We start from the raw sequence: 18,030 nt of genomic DNA, 5'->3' as shown, positions 1-18,030 counted from the left end.
TAATTTTCACTGTTCACAAGTGTAGCTGTTCTAAATTTTACTATGAGATTGAGCTGAGAAAGGAACCAAATAGGCTTAATTCAAAATAACAGCATGTCATATTTTCACCCTCTCAGCCCTCCATGGATTTATATTTTTTTTTATCTTATTTTACTTTTGGTTGAGTTCCTTGCTGCTTCCTCTGACAAGCCTGTCTTTTTCTTTTGCCAGGCGCAGTGATTAGTAGTTTTGCAGAAGGCAAAGGACTATCCTCATCTTGTTTTATTTGTATAATTGAGCTGCCATTTGCTTAAGACAATTTTGTACCTTGTAGCAGAGAGAATTACAGAGTTAAAGTGAGGCTTTTAGTTAAGCTATCTATCTCCGTTCTATAGCCTCTACATTGTGCTAATGACATATGCTTCATAATGATGAAGTTCTTTCTTCTTGCTTTTAGAATAGCTTTTCCTTTGTTGGATAAAATATTGTTTTTGTGGCAGTTAGTTCTCCTCTTCGAGCCAGAGCCTCGGTTTTAGGGTAAAGCAATTCTGAATCTGCATTGAAGTCATTCTTCTAGTGGGGATGGTGTTGATTCTTAATGTGGCACACTTTCATTACTTTACAAAACCCTTCTGCAGCTAAAGCTCTTCATCCTTCTTCTCCATGTTGCTGGGAAAAGACAACTTTAGCATAAAGTCACTGTGGAGCACTTTTATAACTGACATCAATTAACACTAAGACATGAGCCTTATTCTGATACACTCTGGCACTGTTTAACGCAAGACAACCAATTCCAATATAAGATGAAGGGATAAAAGGAGCTTTAGTCTGCAATGAGAGGACTGTTAATGTTAAGGAGCAGCATGAATAGTGTGCTGAATGTGTAAATGCAAGGATAAAGCCAGGCCCCCAAGTGGATTCATCCCTAAGGAACTATGTAATAATCCTCAGTCTTATCTCCATCTCTCAATTAACCATCAGAGAGAAGAGGCCAACCTGCGGTGAATGATTCTTACAGACTGACTCTGTTACTTTTTACACTGATCTTCTGCTTAGCCCCTTTGTGTGGCGTGTGAGAAAAATATTGCATTGAAGTTGGATATTATCACATGGGCTCTTCTTCTTCTATTTGGCTGCATCTTTTAGTGGCCATCCCTCTGTATGTCCTCCTTTACTATATCCATGAACCTCCCCTGAGGTCTTCCCCTCCTGCCTTGCAGGTCCATCTTCATCATCCTTTGTCAACCATTCAGTATCCTTCCTGTGAACATGTCCAAACCGTCTCAACCTCTTTAACTTTGAGCTGTCCCCCTGATGTCCTCTTTGCTCATCCTGCCCATGCTGCTCAGTCCAAATGAACATCTTCAGCTCATGTTGGGATCTTGGTGTCTGTCTAAGAAAGCAGCTGATTGAAGCAGCTAACAGGAGTGCAATGGGAATCGAGCTGCCAGAGAGACACTGAAAATTGCAAAAAAGTTTTGGAAGAAGCCATGTATGGGTCGTGCCGGGTTCTTTTTACAGTGGTGCTGAAACCCAGGCTGGCATGACAGAGCCCCAACCTGTGTAGCTGATGGAGGCACTGGCCCAGATGGTGTCTGAGCTGGCAGCTGTGCATCTGAAGCAGTTGGAGGAGGTGCATGCCTGGACCAAGCAGCAGACAGAAGTATTGGAAAACCTGATCACTTGTTCTGGCTCCTTGCCGACCGGAGGAGGCCCAGGTGGCAGTTATGAGCCTCCACGCAACAGCAAGGGCTTCCTTCACGGACGTTAGGTGGACCATCCTAGACTGGATAGACCATTGGTGCTGGTTCCGGAACAGTTTGATGGGGTCGCTGACAGCCCTTCGCTTAAGTGAGGCAACTGCATTAAGCCACGGCCAGGAAGCTGCAGCCCTAAGTAAGGCTCAGCTGCTCAACACTGTCATCCAGGAGCAGTTTGTCCCACTGTCACTGGCTGGCGAGCCTCGAGCAGCTTGAGTGGAACCACCATGGGAGCAGCTGGGGCAAGCAGGGCCCAACTGACCAGACCTGGCCCAAAGGAGTAGGCGCCCGGTGGCATCACCAGCCCGGCCGGTGGTTACGGAGCTCTAGCCATTTCCTCCCACTAGAAATGGCTACTAACCCCTTCTCTAACCCCTTCTCCTCTGTTGTTTCTCTGCAGGTCATGAGGGCTATGGAAGTTGTGCTCAGCTCATCGGAGCAGCACAAGCATCAGAGTAAGAGTGCTGGAGATGTGGGCGACTATTGCACATCCGCCAGGACTGCCCGTTATTGGAGGTGAAGCGGGTGTTCCACGTCGCCCGTCCTGAGACATCCTGCCCCAGTCCAGGAGACGAGGGTGCCAGTGGTCACAACAAACGCAATAAACTGATCTGGAAAGCCAGCAATGTTGTGGGGATGGAGCTGGACTACCTTATGATGTCCAAGGCAAGCACAATGGTGGACAATACCTCCCGCCCACACTATGACATCCTGGCCTGTCACAAGAGGGTGTTCAGTGAGAGACTTAACTTACCCAAATGCACAACTGAACGGCACAGGAAATCATTCCTGCCGGTCCATACAGGTCAAACTGCTCAATCAATGATGTCATTTCAACTGCCTTCACTCAGCCCTCAAGTTGGCTTTCGATACGGCTGATTAGGGCTGTTCGATATAACAATATATATCGGCTGACGATATGAAAACGTCTATCGTTTCATTTTACGCTATCGTTTGTTTCGTGGTGTCGCAAAATAAACTTAAACTGTTTATGACAATATTTTTTCATCGTTTTGATGGTCATTATAGTGGCTATATTAATTTGTTAAAGTTCTCTCTTTCTCTTATATTTAATATAACCACACTACGGACGGACAAGCGACTGTTTTTACGCGTTGTCGTTAGCAACCACGACGGTAAAACAATGGCGTGGCTCCGCCGTCTGCTTGTTTATTTTGCATATTAACCTTTCACAATAAAGCTCAAGATCCCGTTGAGACTTTTCAAAATAAACTAAATCCCATGAAAGAGTATGCAGAGTATTTATGGATGAGAAGCAAAAAAGAGCTGTCGGGTGCTAAAAACTAAACCTTAGACTCAAACGTAGAACAGGCTTTTCCCCGCAGCGCACTGTGTAATACTCACAAAGAGTCTAAAAATGTATAGCTTCATGCATCGGTTAAAAGTCTCGACCAGGTACACGACGCCCAGCTGAAAACACTTCACGTAAGTCGAGCTGCCCGAGATTCACAGAATTTACAGAAAATGTTACATTTTTGTGATTTATATCGTTATTGGGATGATAGATGTCTTATATCGGGATATGAGATTTTGGTCATATCGCACAGCCCTACGGTTGATCACAATATTCTCCTGGCAAGGCTAGAACATGTAGTTGGACTTAAAGGTAATGTCCTTTCATGGTTTAAATCATACTTATCCGAGAGGTCTTTCTCCGTCACAATGGGGAAAATACTCGTCCTCTTCTGCCCGTTTACGTTGTAATGTGCCCCAGGGCTCAGTGCTATCTCCTACGTTATTTTCTTTATACATGCTGCCCTTGGGACTTATTTTCAAAAAGCATAATATCTGGTTTCACTGCTATGCCGACGACATTCAAATCTACTTCCCCCTGAATCAGGATGTCCAGTCCTCATTAGTGCCTTTGTTCAATTGTCTGCGGGAAGTTAAAGATTGGCCATTACAAAACTCTCTAACTCTAAATGAAAATAAAACAGAAATTATTGTTTTTGACAGTCCCACTCCCCTGGACCAGCTAACTAATACACTGGGGTCCTATGTCAGCCATCTCTCTTTTACCGTTAGAAATCTTGGAGTGGTCCTGGACAGCTCACTCAAGTTAGACAAACAAGTTGCCTCAATTGTGAAAACGAGTTTTTACCAGCTACGTCAAATCTCCAAGGCAAAGCCCTATATTCCACATAAAGACCTTGAAAAGCTTATCCATGCCTTCATTACTTCGAGACTAGACTATTGCAATTCTCTGTACATGGGCCTCCAATTCTCTCTCCTCCAGCGTTTTTCAGTTAGTTCAAAATGCCGCAGCACGCCTCTTAACTGGCACCAGAAGGCATGAGCACATCACCCCAGTTCTAGCCAATCTACACTGGCTCCCTGTTAAATACCATATCGTTTTTAAAATCCTTCTGTATACTTTTAAAACTTTAAATAACTTGGCACCCAGTTACCTAACAGACCTTCTCGACGTGTAGAGCCCCAAGAGAGCGCTCAGATCCTCTAACCAACTGATCTTACTGCAACCAAGGCCGCGACGAAAGACTGGAGGGACCGAGCTTTTGCAATTGCTGCACCTACACTCTGGAATAATCTTACAATCGATGTGTGCACGTCAGAATCCATTCAATTGTTTAAATCCACCTTAAAAACTCACCTGTTCCATCTAGCTTTTGAAGCAAATTAGTTCGGACTTCCACCTGGTCTGCATTTGTGCTGTCACTGTAACTGTAACTGTAACTGGTTTTAATTGTTTTTAACTGTTTTTGTTGCCTTTGTTGTAATCTGCTTTGCTACCTTGTGTGAAGCACTTTGATGGACACTGTCCTTTTTAAATGTGCTATATAAATAAAATATTGATTGATATTGATCGATTATGAACACCTTCTACAGAGGCACCGTTGAGAGTATCCTCACTGGCTGCATCACTGTGTGGTATGGCTCTTGCAGTGGGCCCTGCCGGAAAAAGCTACAACGACTAGTGAGAGCAGTGGAGAGGATTGTGGGTGTTTGTTTTCTCTCCCTCCACAACAGCTACTGCACAAGCCTCACTGGAAAAGCATTACAGGTGACTCCACTCATCCAAAAGCTTTTTCAGGTTGCTGCCATCAGGAAGGAGACTGGAGGGCTAGAACCAGCAGAATGAGAGACAGCTTCGTCCATCAGGCTGTCAGGATGCTGAATTGTTCTTCCTGCTCGGTCCCTCTCGACTCTCACACACACGAACTCCAGACCTTTTCCCTCTGAAGCTCCTCCCCCCGAGACATACAAAACTCTGAACCCCACCATCGCTTTTCACTGATTCCCCCACCCCACTTCCACACGAACTCTTGCCCAAAAAACTCGGATTGTGTTGGACTCTTGTGTATGAAAGATTTTTATCTTTTTATTTTTTATGTTGTTTTAGTGTAACACTGAAGGCCATGGGAGTACTGCAATGTCAAATTCCTGTGTGTGATCTTCACATATGGTTTTTGAAAATAAAGCTGACTTTGACTTTGAATTGGCAAGAATACCAAAGGAGTGAAACACCAGCTACTGGTAGACAGACCAGACTTACCAACTTGTGCACTACCCGGACAAGAAAGCCTATGACTCTATGCCCCACCCCTGGATCCTGGAATGCCTAGAACTATTAAAGATCATCAGGAACTCAATGGGGATGTGGCTAACACTGGAGGCCAATTTTAAGCTTATAACAGTGCAGGACCTACCAAGGAGATGCTCTGTCCCCACTGCTGTTCTCCATTTTTCTCCACGATATGACTGGCTACAGATATCGACTACAGAAGGGAGGAATTGTCAGCCACCTTCTCTACATAGATGACATCAAGCTTTATGCAACAAGAACAAGACTGAATTAAAGCTGCAAGCAGCGTTATGAGGGCCCTCGCACCCCGGCACGTCGAGGCACGCCCATCACCGAAAACCAGCACGTCAGATCTGATGTCACATTGATGGAATTCATGCATTTAACCACCAGCTAAAATTTCATCTCATTCAATCATGATTATAGTCGTCCCACTAGGTGGCGCTCTAATCATTACTGACAAATGGCATAACAAACATTTCCGAGGTCGAGTCTCATCACGCCTGCGACATTTGGGAGAGATTGGACATTGTGTTTTTGAGTGACAGCAGATTACTGCTTTTTGGCGAGTGATTGAAACTCCACGTGCCGCCATGACCACCCTGTTTCCCTGAATGTAAAAAGCTTCGCAATTTAACGTCACAAAGGTCTTTAGATTCCCCACCCTGCAGATCGCGTGAATCTGATGAAAACCCTTGGAGGAGTTCGTCAAAGTACGTTGCCTGAAAAGAGGGGAAAATGTCGCAAAAATTACACATTAATTTTAAAATGGCTGACTTCCTGTTGGATTTGGGATATTGCTCCAAGAGACTTTTTTGTACATCTTGATATCTTCCATAAGCTTACCAGGTTTCAGACTCATACATAAAACACAGAGCAGGGGCTGTTGTTTTGAATATTTGTAGGGGGCGCTGTGGAGCCATTTTGCGCTATTCAATGAAAGTGATCACATAACCAGAAAGCCCTCTTCACATTGGAGGTGTGGCCCAAATTTGAAGACTTTTTAAACTTTCCAAGCCCCTCAAAAGCCACTTCATTATTCATGGTGAACCGCGTTGCCACCAGGGTGCGCCGTTCAGTTTAAAGTCACAATTTTCTCACTGAAGCATCATGAGGGACTGATGGTGATATTCACCGCTTTTGAGGTGGCCACGATGAACCCGTGAAAATCAGTACAACAAAATGAAAGACACGACATTTCCTGTTGCCACTAGGTGGCGCTCTACGTATTCCTGACAATGGGCATATCAATCTGTTCAGGGCGGGTCTGACATCATGCCTGTAAAGTCTGGTACTGATCAGACTGGATTTCATTGAGTTATACTAATTTGTTTCTTCATGGCGAGACATCAACGTTCGCCATGCTGCAGGGGTCACACCCTTTCGCGAAAACTCACAGTTTTCACTGTAACCCAAGACCAACTCCTTAAGGCTTTCCTGGAGAAATTTGAGGCTGCAAATGTCAAGCATCACAATACTATACCCCAAAGTGTAAAACATGACACTTCCTGTTCCCACTAGGTGGCGCTGTCCCTGGTGTCAAATATGGCAGTTGAAATATGTTCAGGGGTGGAGCCTTATCATATGTGTGCTCTTTGGTCCACGTCGGACCATGTATGAGGGAATGAGAGACAATAAGATTTTCATGGCGAGTCATCGAAATTCGCCGTGGCGCCACGTCCTCACCGTATCACTAAAACTCAAAAGCTCCGCAATTTAACATGGCCCAGGTGTGTAGTTGGCACTGTCCAAATATGAAGTTTCTATGACAAAATCCCAAGGAGGAGTTCGAAAACGTTCGAGGCATGGAAATGGCAAAATTAGAGTCAAAATGTCACCTTCACTTCGAAATGGCGGACTTCCTGTTGGGTTTGCGTCAATGGTCCCATTGACTTTTTTGTTCGTCTTGGCATGAAACACATGTGTGCCAAATTTCATACATGTAGCTCAAAAGATGTGTTCGTAGGGCTGCATTTAACAACGCATAGGTGGCGCTACAGAGCCATTTCCCAGTGCTCATATATAAAACCATTAAAATACAAAATTTTTCACCAGACCTGGCATGTGTGCAAAATTTCATGAGTTTTTGAGCATGTTAAAGCCCTCAAAAAGGCAATTCATTTCAATGAAAAATAATAATAATAATAATAATAATAATAATAATAATAATAATAATAATAAACAGAGCAGATACAATAGGGCCTTCGCACTCTCGGTGCTCGGGCCCTAATTAAAGCTGCAAGCAGCGATACGAGGGCCCTCGCACCCCAGCACGTCGAGTCACGCCCAACACCTACAAAAAGCACGTCAGATCCGATGTCACATTGATGGAATTCATACGTAGAAGCACCAGTTAAAATTTCATCTCATTCAATCATGATTATTGTCGTCCCACTAGGTTGCGCTCTAATCATTACTGACAAATGGCATAACAAACATTTCCGAGCTTGATTCTCATCATAACTGCAACTTTTTGGAAAGATTGGACATTGTGTTTTTGAGTGACAACAGATTACTGCATTTTGGCGAGTGATTGAAACTCCACGTGCCGCCATGACCACCCCGTTTCCCTGAACGTAAAAAGCTTCGCAATTTAACATCACAAAGGTCTTTAGATTCGACACACTGGAGATCGTGTCAATCTGATGAAATCCCTTGGAGGAGTTCGTCAAAGAACGGTGGCTGAAAAAAGGGGAAAACGGCGCCAAAACTACACATTAATTTTAAAATGGCTGACTTCCTGTTGGATTTGGGATATTGCTCCAAGAGACTTTTTTGTACATCTTGGTATCTCCTATAAGCTCACCAGGTTTCAGACTCATACATAAAACACAGAGCAGGGGCTGTTGTTTTGAAAATTTGTAGGGGGCGCTGTGGAGTCATTTTGCGCTATTCAAGGAAAATGATCACATAACAAGAAAGCCCTCATCACATTGGAGGTGTACGCCAAATTTCAAGACTTCTTAAACTTTCCACGCCCTTCAAAATCCACTTCATCTCTCATGGTGAACTGCGTTGCCACCAGGGTGCGCCGTTCAGTTTAAAGTCACAATTTTCTCACTGAAGCATCAAGAGGGACTGATGTTAATATTCACCGCTTTTGAGGTGACCACGATGAACCTGTGAAAATCAGTACAACAAAGTGTAAGCAATGACATTTCCTGTTCCCACTAGGTGGCGCTCTGAGTATTCCTGACAATGGGCACATCAATCTGTTCAGGGCGGGTCTGACATCATGCCTGTAAAGTCTGGTTCTGATCAGACTGGATTTGATTGAGTTATACTAATTTGTTTCTTCATGGCGAGACATCAAAGTTCGCCATGCTGCTGGGGTCAAACCCTTTCGTGAACAGTCACAGTTTTCACTATAACCCAAGTCCAACTCCTTAAGGCTTTCCTGGAGAAATTTGAGACTGCAGATGTCACCCATCACAATACTGTACCCCAAAGTGTAAAACATGACATTTCCTGTTCCCACTAGGTGGCGCTGTCCCTGGTGTCAAATATGGCAGTTGAAATATGTTCAGGGGTGGAGCCTTATCATATGTGTGCTCTTTGGTCCAGGTCGGACCATGTATGAGGGAATGAGAGACAATAACATTTTCATGGCGAGTCATCGAAATTCGCCGTGGCGCCACGGCCTCACAGTATCGCGAAAACTCAAAAGCTCCGCAATTTAACATGGCCCAGGTGTGTAGTTGACACTGACCAAAGATGAAGCTTATACGACCAAATGCCAAGGAGGAGTTCGAAAAAGTTCAAGGCATGGAAATGGCAAAATTAGAGCCAAAATGTCACCTTCAATCTAAAATGGCGGACTTCCTGTTGGGTTTGCGTCAATGGTCCCATTGACTTTTTTGTTCGTCTTGGCATGATACACATGTGTGCCAGTTTTCATACATGTAGCTCAAACGATGTGTTCGTAGGGCTGCATTTAACAAGGCATAGGTGGCGCTACAGAGCCATTTCCCAGTGCTCATATGTAAAACCATTAAAATATGAAATTTTTCACCAGACCTGGCATGTGTGCAAAATTTCAAGAGTTTTTGAGCATGTTAAAGCCCTCAAAAAGGCAATTCATTTCGGTAAAAAATAATAATAATAATTAAAGCTGCAAGCAGCGATACGAGGGCCCTCGCACCCCAGCACGTCGGGCCAAGCCCAACACCTAAAACCACCACGTCCGATCTGATGTCACATTGATGGAATTCATGCATTTAACCACCAGCTAACATTTCATCTTTTTCAATTATGATTATAGTCCTCCCACTAGGTGGCGCTCTAACCATTACTGACAAATGGCATAACAAACATGTGCGAGCTTGAGTCTCATCATACCTGCGACCTTTGGGAGAGATTGGACATTGTATTTTTGAGTGACAGCAGATTACTGCTTTTTGGCGAGTGATTGAAACTCCACGTGCCGCCATGACCACCCCGTTTCCCTGAACGTAAAAAGCTTCGCAATTTAACATCACAAAGGTCTTTAGATTCCACACACTGGAGATTGGTTCAATATGATGAAATCCCTTGGAGGAGTTCGTCAAAGTATGAGGCCTGAAAAGAGGGGAAAATGTCGCCAAAAATACACATTAATTTTAAAATGGCTGACTTCCTGTTGGATTTGGGATATTGCTCCAAGAGACTTTTTTGTACATCTTGATATCTTCCATAAGCTTACCAGGTTTCAGACTTATAGATAAAACACAGAGCAGGGGCTGTTGTTTTGAATATTTGTAGGGGGCGCTGTGGAGCCATTTTGCGCTATTCAATGAAAGTGATCACATAACCAGAAAGCACTCATCACATTGGAGGTGTGGCCCAAATTCCAAGACTTTTTAAACTTTCCAAACCCCTCAAAAGCCACTTCATTATTAATGGTGAACCACGTTGCCACCAGGGTGCGCCATTCAGTTTAAAGTCACAATTTTCTCACTGAAGCATCATGAAGGACGGATGGTGATATTCACCGCTTTTGAAGTGGCCATGATGAACCCGTGAAAATCAGTACAACAAAATGAAAGACATGACATTTCCTGTTGCCACTAGGTGGCGCTCTGCATATTACTGAAAATGGGCATATCAATCTGTTCAGGGCGGGTCTGACATCATCCCTTTAAAGTCTGGTACTGATCAGACTGGATTTCATTGAGTTATACTAATTTGTTTCTTCATGGCGAGACATCAATGTTCGCCATGCTGCAGGGGTCACACCCTTTCGCGAAAACTCACAGTTTTCACTGTAACCCAAGACCAACTCCTTAAGGCTTTCCTGGAGAAATTTGAGGCTGCAAATGTCACGCATCACAATACTATACCCCAAAGTGTAAAACATGACACTTCCTGTTCCCACTAGGTGGCGCTGTCCCTGATGTCAAATATGGCAGTTGAAATAAGTTCAGGAGTGGAGCCCTATCATATGTCTGCTCTTTGGTCCAGATCGGACCATGTATGAGGGAATGAGAGACAATAAGATTTTCATGGCGAGTCATCGAAATTCGCCGTGGCGCCACGGCCTCACAGTATCGCGAAAACTCAAAAGCTCCGCAATTTAACATCGCCCAGGTGTGTAGTTGACACTGACCAAAGATGAAGCTTATATGACCAAATCCCAAGGAGGAGTTTGAAAAAGTTCGAGGCATGGAAATGGCAAAATTAGAGCCAAAATGTCACCTTCAATCCAAAATGGCGGACTTCCTGTTGGGTTTGCGTCAATGGTCCCACTGACTTTTTTGTTCGACTTGGCGTGATACACATGTGTGCCAAATTTCATAAATGTAGCTCAAACGATGTGTTCGTAGGGCTGCATTTACCAAGGCATAGGTGGCGCTGTAGAGCCATTTCTCAGTGCTCATATGTAAAACCATTAAAATACAAAATTTTTCACCAGACCTGGCATGTGTGCAAAATTTCATGAGTTTTTGAGTATGTTTAGGCCCTCAAAAAGGCCCTTGTTTTGCCTGAATAATAATAATAATAATAATAATAATAATAATAATAATAATAATAAGAAACGGAGCAGATACAATAGGGCCTTCGCACTCTCGGTGCTCGGGCCCTAATAATTAAAGCTGCAAGCAGCGTTATGAGGGCCCTCGCACCCCCGACGCGTCGAGCCACGCCCAACACCTGAAACCAGCACGTCCGATCTGATGTCACATTGATGGAATTCGTGCATTTAACCACCAGCTAACATTTCAACTCATTCAATCGTGATTATAGTCGTCCCATTGGTGGCGCTCTAACCATTACTGACAAATGGCATAACAAACATTTCCGAGCTCGAGTCTCATCACGCCTGCGACCTTTGGGCGAGATTGGACATTGTGTTTTTGAGTGAGAGCAGATTACTGCTTTTTGGCAAGTGATTCAAACTCCACGTGCCCCCATGACCACCCCGTTTCCCTGAACGTAAAAAGCTTTGCAATTTAACATCACAAAGGTCTTTAGATTCCCCACACAGGAGATCACGTCAATCTGATGAAATCCCTTGGAGGAGTTCGTCAAAGAACGGTGGCTGAAAAGAGGGGAAAATGTCGCCAAAATTACACATTAATTTCAAAATGGCTGACTTCCTGTTGGATTTGGGATATTGCTCCAAGAGACTTTTTTGTACATCTTGATATCTCCTATAAGCTCACCAGGTTTCTGACTCATAGATAAAACACAGAGCAGGGGCTGTTGTTTTGAAATTTTGTAGGGGGCGCTGTGGAGCCATTTTGCGCTATTCAATGAAAATGATCACATAACACGATAGCCCTCATCACATTGGAGGTGTGCGCCAAATTTCAAGACTTTTTAAACTTTCCAAGCCCCTCAAAAGCCACTTCAATGGTCATGGTGAACAGTGTTGCCACCAGGGTGCGCCGTTCAGTTTAAGGTCACAATTGTTGCACTGAAGCATCAAGAGGGACTGATGGTGATATTCATCGCTTTTGAGATGGCCACGATGAACCTGTGAAAATCAGTACAACAAAATGAAAGCCATGACATTTCCTGTTGCCACTAGGTGGCGCTCTACGTATTCCTGACAATGGGCACATCAATCTGTTCAGGGCGGGTCTGACATCATGCCGGTAAAGTCTGGTACTGATCAGATTGGATTTCATTGAGTTACACTAATTTGTTTCTTCATGGCGAGACATCAATGTTCGCCATGCTGCTGGGGTCACACCCTTCTGCGAAAACTCACAGTTTTCACTGTAACCCAAGACCAACTCCTTAAGGCTTTCCTGGAGAAATTTCAGGCTGCAGATGTCACCCATCACAATACTGTACCCCAAAGTGTAAAACATGACATTTCCTGTTCCCACTAGGTGGCGCTGTCCCTGGTGTCAAATATGGCAGTTGAAATATGTTCAGGAGTGGAGCCTTATCATATGTGTGCTCTTTGGTCCAGGTCGGAACATGTATGACAGAATTAGAGGCAATAATATTTTCATGGCGAGTCATCGAAATTCGCCATGGCGCCACAGCCTCACCGTATCGCAAAAACTCAAAAGCTCCGCAATTTAACATGGCACAGGTGTGTAGTTGACACTGACCAAATATGAAGCTTATGCAATCAAATCCCAAGGAGGAGTTCGCAAAAGTTCGAGGCATGGAAATGGCAAAATTAGAGCCAAAATGTCACCTTCAATCCAAAATGGCGGACTTCCTGTTGGGATTGCGTCAATGGGCCAACAGACTTTTTTGTTCGTCTTGGCATGATACACATGTGTGCCAAATTTCATACATGTAGCTCAAACGATGTGGTCGTAGGGCTGCATTTAACAAGGCATAGGTGGCGCTACAGAGTCATTTCCCAGTGCTCATATGTAAAACCATTAAAATACAAAATTTTTCACCAGACCTGGCATGTTTGCAAAATTTCATGAGTTTTTGAGCATGTTTAGGCCCTCAAAAAGGCCCTTGTTTTGCCTGAATAATAATAATAATAATAAGAAACGGAGCAGATACAATAGGGCCTTCGCACTCTCGGTGCTCGGGCCCTAATTAAAGCTGCAAGCAGCGATATGAGGGCCCTCGCACCCCAGCACGTAGAGCCAAGCCCAACACCTAAAACCAGCGGATCCGATCTGATGTCACATTGGTGAAATTCATGCATTTAACCACCAGCTTACATTTCATCTCATTCAACCATGATTATAGTCGTCCCACTAGGTGGCGCTCTAACCATTACTGACAAATGGCATAACAAACATTTCTGAGGTCAAGTCTCATCACGCCTGCAACCTTTGGGAGTGATTGGACATTGTGTTTTTGAGTGACAGCAGATTACAGGTTTTTGGCGAGTGATTGAAACTCCACGTGCCGCCATGACCACCCCGTTTCCCTGAACGTAAAAAGCTTCACAATTTAACATCACAAAGGTCTTTGGATTCCACACACTGGAGATCGTGTCAATATGATGAAATCCCTTGGAGGAGTTCGTCAAAGTATGAGGCCTGAAAAGAAGGAAAATTGTCGCCAAAACTACACATTAATTTCAAAATGGCTGACTTCCTGTTGGATTTGGGATATTGCTCCAAGAGACTTTTTTGTACATCTTGATATCTTCCATAAGCTTACCAGGTTTCAGACTCATACATAAAACAGAGAGCAGGGGCTGTTGTTTTGAAATTTTGTAGGGGGCGCTGTGGAGCCATTTTGCACTATTCAATGAAAATGGTAAAATAACAAGAAAGCCCTCATCACATTGGAGGTGTGCGCCAAATTTCAAGACATTTTAAACTGTCCAAGCCCCTCAAAATCTGCTTCATCTTTCATGGTGAACTGCGTTGCCACCAGGGTGCGCCGTTCAGTTTAAAGTCACAAATTTCTCACTGAAGCATCACGAGGGACTGATGGTGATATTCACCGCTTTTGAGGTGGCCACGAAGTACCTGTGAAAATCAGTACAACAAAATGAACGACATGACATTTCCTGTTGCCACTAGGTGGCGCTCTACGTATTCCTGACAATGGGCTCATCAATCTGTTCAGGGCGGGTCTGACATCATGCCTGTAAAGTCTGGTACTGATCAGACTGGATTTCATTGAGTTATACTAATTTGTTTCTTCATGGCGAGACATCAATGTTCGCCATGCTGCAGGGATCACACCCTTCCGCGAAAACTCACAGTTTTCACTGTAACCCAAGACCAACTCCTTAAGGCTTTCCTGGAGAAATTTGAGGCTGCAGATGTCACCGATCACAATACTGTACCCTAAAGTGTAAAACATGACATTTCCTGTTCCCACTAGGTGGCGCTGTCCCTGGTGTCAAATATGGCAGTTGAAATATGTTCAGGGGTGGAGCCTTATCATATGTGTGCTATTTGGTCCAGGTCAGACCATGTATGACAGAATGAGAGGCAATAAGATTTTCATGGCGAGTCATCGAAATTCGCCGTGGCGCCACCGCGAAAACTCAAAAGCTCCGCAATTTAACATGGCCCAGGTGTGTAGTTGACACTGACCAAATATGAAGCTTATACGACCAAATCCCAAGGAGGAGTTCGAAAAAGTTCGAGGCATGGAAATGGCAAAATTAGAGCCAAAATGTGACTTTCAATCCAAAATGGCGGACTTCCTGTTGGGTTTGCGACAATGCTCCCACTGACTTTTTTGTTCGTCTTGGCATGATACACATGTGTGCCAGATTTCATACATGTAGCTCAAATGATGTGTTCATAGGGCTGCATTTAACAACGCATAGGTGGCGCTACAGAGCCATTTCCAAGTGCTCATGTGTAAAACCATTAAAATACAAAATTTTTCACCAGACCTGGCATGTGTGCAAAATTTCATGAGTTTTTGAGCATGTTTAGGCCCTCAAAAAGGCCCTTGTTTTGCCTGAATAATAATAATAATAATAATAATAATAATAATAATAATAATAATAATAATAATAATAATAAACGGAGCAGATACAATAGGGCCTTCGTACTCTCAGTGCTCGGGCCCTAATAATAATAATAATAATAATAATAAACGGAGCAGATACAATAGGGCCTTCGCACTCTCGGTGCTCGGGCCCTAACAAGACATCGATTCACTGATGCACATGTAACCCAGGTCCCACGTAGCTATGGTAAAAGCTAGAGTGTATAGTACAATGATACTAGGCCTGGGTTCATTTTACTACTACTATATGTATACTAATACCCTCTAATTAGATTATTAAGGACCACCACAACTGTAACTTACACAAAACGTGTTCCTCATCAGATATTTATTTGGAAAAGAAGGAAATAAAATAAACTGGAAACAGTTGCTCTTATGAAATGAAATGAATTGAAAAACAAAATAAACCACTGTAACAATTACTACATAGTATATAAATAACGATTTTCAAAATAAAATGCCAGGTCTCCTAAATTCCAACTTTTATTTCAGTCATAAAATCTTATACCTTTAAAATGGAATGGTTTCCACCTTTGAGATACCTCCGGGTACTTAGCTGTACCCGGAGGTATCTCAGAGGTACAGCTAAGTACCCAGAGGTACTTAGCTGTACCTCCTTAGCTTGGTTTTAGCTAACTTAGCTTGGTTTAAGTTATCATTAACTTAAACCAAATTTGTACCATTGGGCCCACACACACAATGTTTAATGTGTCTCCACACACATTAAACCTGAATCATAGCATTCGTTGCAGGCCTGTTTCAAGGTTCGGGTGCTGTGAGGCCTAAAACTTATGGCCACTTCACTCAAACTGAGCAATAAACAGAATAAACACGTGCACTTTTGTTCAGTTAGTAATCACAAGTCCAATGAGCTTCTGAACGCATTAAAACAGTTGAGCTACAATACCAAACACTATTTCATAACGATTTAGCGTTAGTATGCTTTAACTGAACATCACAATCTAAGGAAAGAAAGCGTCTGATTTCCTTGAAGAAGTTTCATCCGAAAAGCTTCTTCAGTTCTAAGGTCAAATGGTGGAGAGTCCCAGATTTTAAGCCCTATAGGAGTGCCGCCTGAAGTTTTGTCTTTGGGATGAACCAGTTTGTGTGTGAGTGTGTTGCTGGGTCTGAAGTACACTGGGATATCGTGCTTGAAGAAAACTCTCCTGAGTCTTTCTGATACACCGGCTACATAGGGGATGACAACGTTGTTGCGTCTGTCTTTCTGATCCTCCCTGGCAGGTGTCTGATCTTCTGTTCTGTGCATCTTTGCTGACTTAATGAAAGCCCAGTTGGGATAACCACATGTTTTAAGAGCTTCCTTTACATGTGTGTTGCCTCTCTGTTCCCTCAAGGTCCAGAAACTTAAACCAGATGAAACGCGCCGTGCCACAGCTAGATAACCACAAAAAAACCAACAAAAAAACACACACACACTATTATGCTAAATTTTTAATATTCATCACAAGTAGGAACAAAACAAGGTGACTTCCTTGCATATCAAAATATTCCACTTCCTGTGTTGTTCCTCTGATAATTGTGTTTTTATTAAATAAAAATAAGCTTAATTCTTTATAGGGCTGCATCAAGTATTTTGAGTAATTCAGTTACAAAGAATTCTGGACAGAAATTCTTTGCTTCGATTCTTCGTTTAAGGCACGGCTCTGTAGAGCACCACTGTCACTGTGGAAATGCAAACACACCCACATTTGCGACTAAAAACAGACCTGCAACACAAACGTATTCAGGAGCCCCCAGTTTTAATCAGAAACACTGATAACCCAACAGCAGCAGCAATGATGACGCTGGCACAGTTACACAATGCACAGAGCAAACAGGTGGAGCTTTACTGAGACGATTAGTTCAGGTTGAGTGAAAGAAAAGTTGTTTCTAGCATCCAAAACATCAGTGCTGTTCCTGTAGTCGATCTTAGTTTTTCAATTTAGTGGGAAAAAGTGAGTTTGTTGATCAAAGGACCTGATCAACAAACTCAACTAACTAGTTTATTATGTGAATGTCACATGTGGCCAGTTTTCTCACAGACTTATAGAAAAACATTCAGCTTTGACAGGTGAAGTAACAGAAACAAGCATACACACACCTAAAACTTACCGAGGAAGCGGAATGTCCTGCGTACCAGCGGGTTGAGGTAACAGCAGTCTCCGGTGGCCACCGTCTTCTCTAAACGGTCAAACTCTTTGGACGTGTACTGGACCAGAAACAGCACAGTCTCTGTCACTGTGATCTAGGAGAAATAGGGGCCACATACACAAACAAAGAAAACAGATTACTGAAGGGAGCAGCACTTTACCTGTGAGTGGGTGCTGCTAGTGTGGGTGGTGTCATTTTGTCAGTCATTCGCACCAGTGCTCTCTCAGTGGGCTCCATCACTAGTGACACAGCTGCTGAATACACAAAAGCACTCAAGCCTGTCTATGTGCAAATATGTATGCTTTTGAAAACAGGACCTAGCCCACTTTCTACACAACTCTTATGCTCTGCTAAAGTTGACTATGAGCCAAAGAAAGCTGCTACAGACAAACATGACAGGCCACTGATCCTTACACTATAGAAGTCTTCCAGTCCCCAGGGTGAGCTCTGAAAAGCTGGAGCAAACGTCTAAATCAGGGATGGATGGAAACTTTTCAAAACAAGTAATTTTTCTAAACAGCTGTTTACGTCAGGCAGCTTCAATGCAACGTTAAAACTAATTATAAACAAGCTGTATTTATTATTATTTTCAGACACTGATGCCAGTGAGCAGCAGAATGGTGAATGTGTAACTGATGCAAAAGAAGCCAGTGTGTGTTTGTGGAATGAAAGAACAGTGTAACAGTG

At 43.3% G+C, this 18,030-nt stretch overlaps 1 protein-coding gene across 1 annotated transcript in view; it reads right to left on the bottom strand.

Moving 5' to 3' along the window:
* LOC134618937 (phospholipid phosphatase-related protein type 5-like) overlaps positions 1–18,030 on the bottom strand; it is a 116,368-nt gene that overhangs the window by 78,272 nt on the left and 20,066 nt on the right. The window contains exon 2 of the mRNA XM_063464567.1: positions 17,305–17,437. Coding sequence (XP_063320637.1) covers positions 17,305–17,437 — 133 coding nt within the window. The remainder of the gene's footprint in view (positions 1–17,304; positions 17,438–18,030) is intronic.

This window comes from Pelmatolapia mariae, linkage group LG20 (assembly GCF_036321145.2).
Source record: "Pelmatolapia mariae isolate MD_Pm_ZW linkage group LG20, Pm_UMD_F_2, whole genome shotgun sequence".
Taxonomy (NCBI): Eukaryota; Metazoa; Chordata; class Actinopteri; order Cichliformes; family Cichlidae; genus Pelmatolapia; species Pelmatolapia mariae.
Note: the sequence above shows the minus strand (reverse complement) of the source record. Positions and strands in the feature narration are given on the sequence as shown.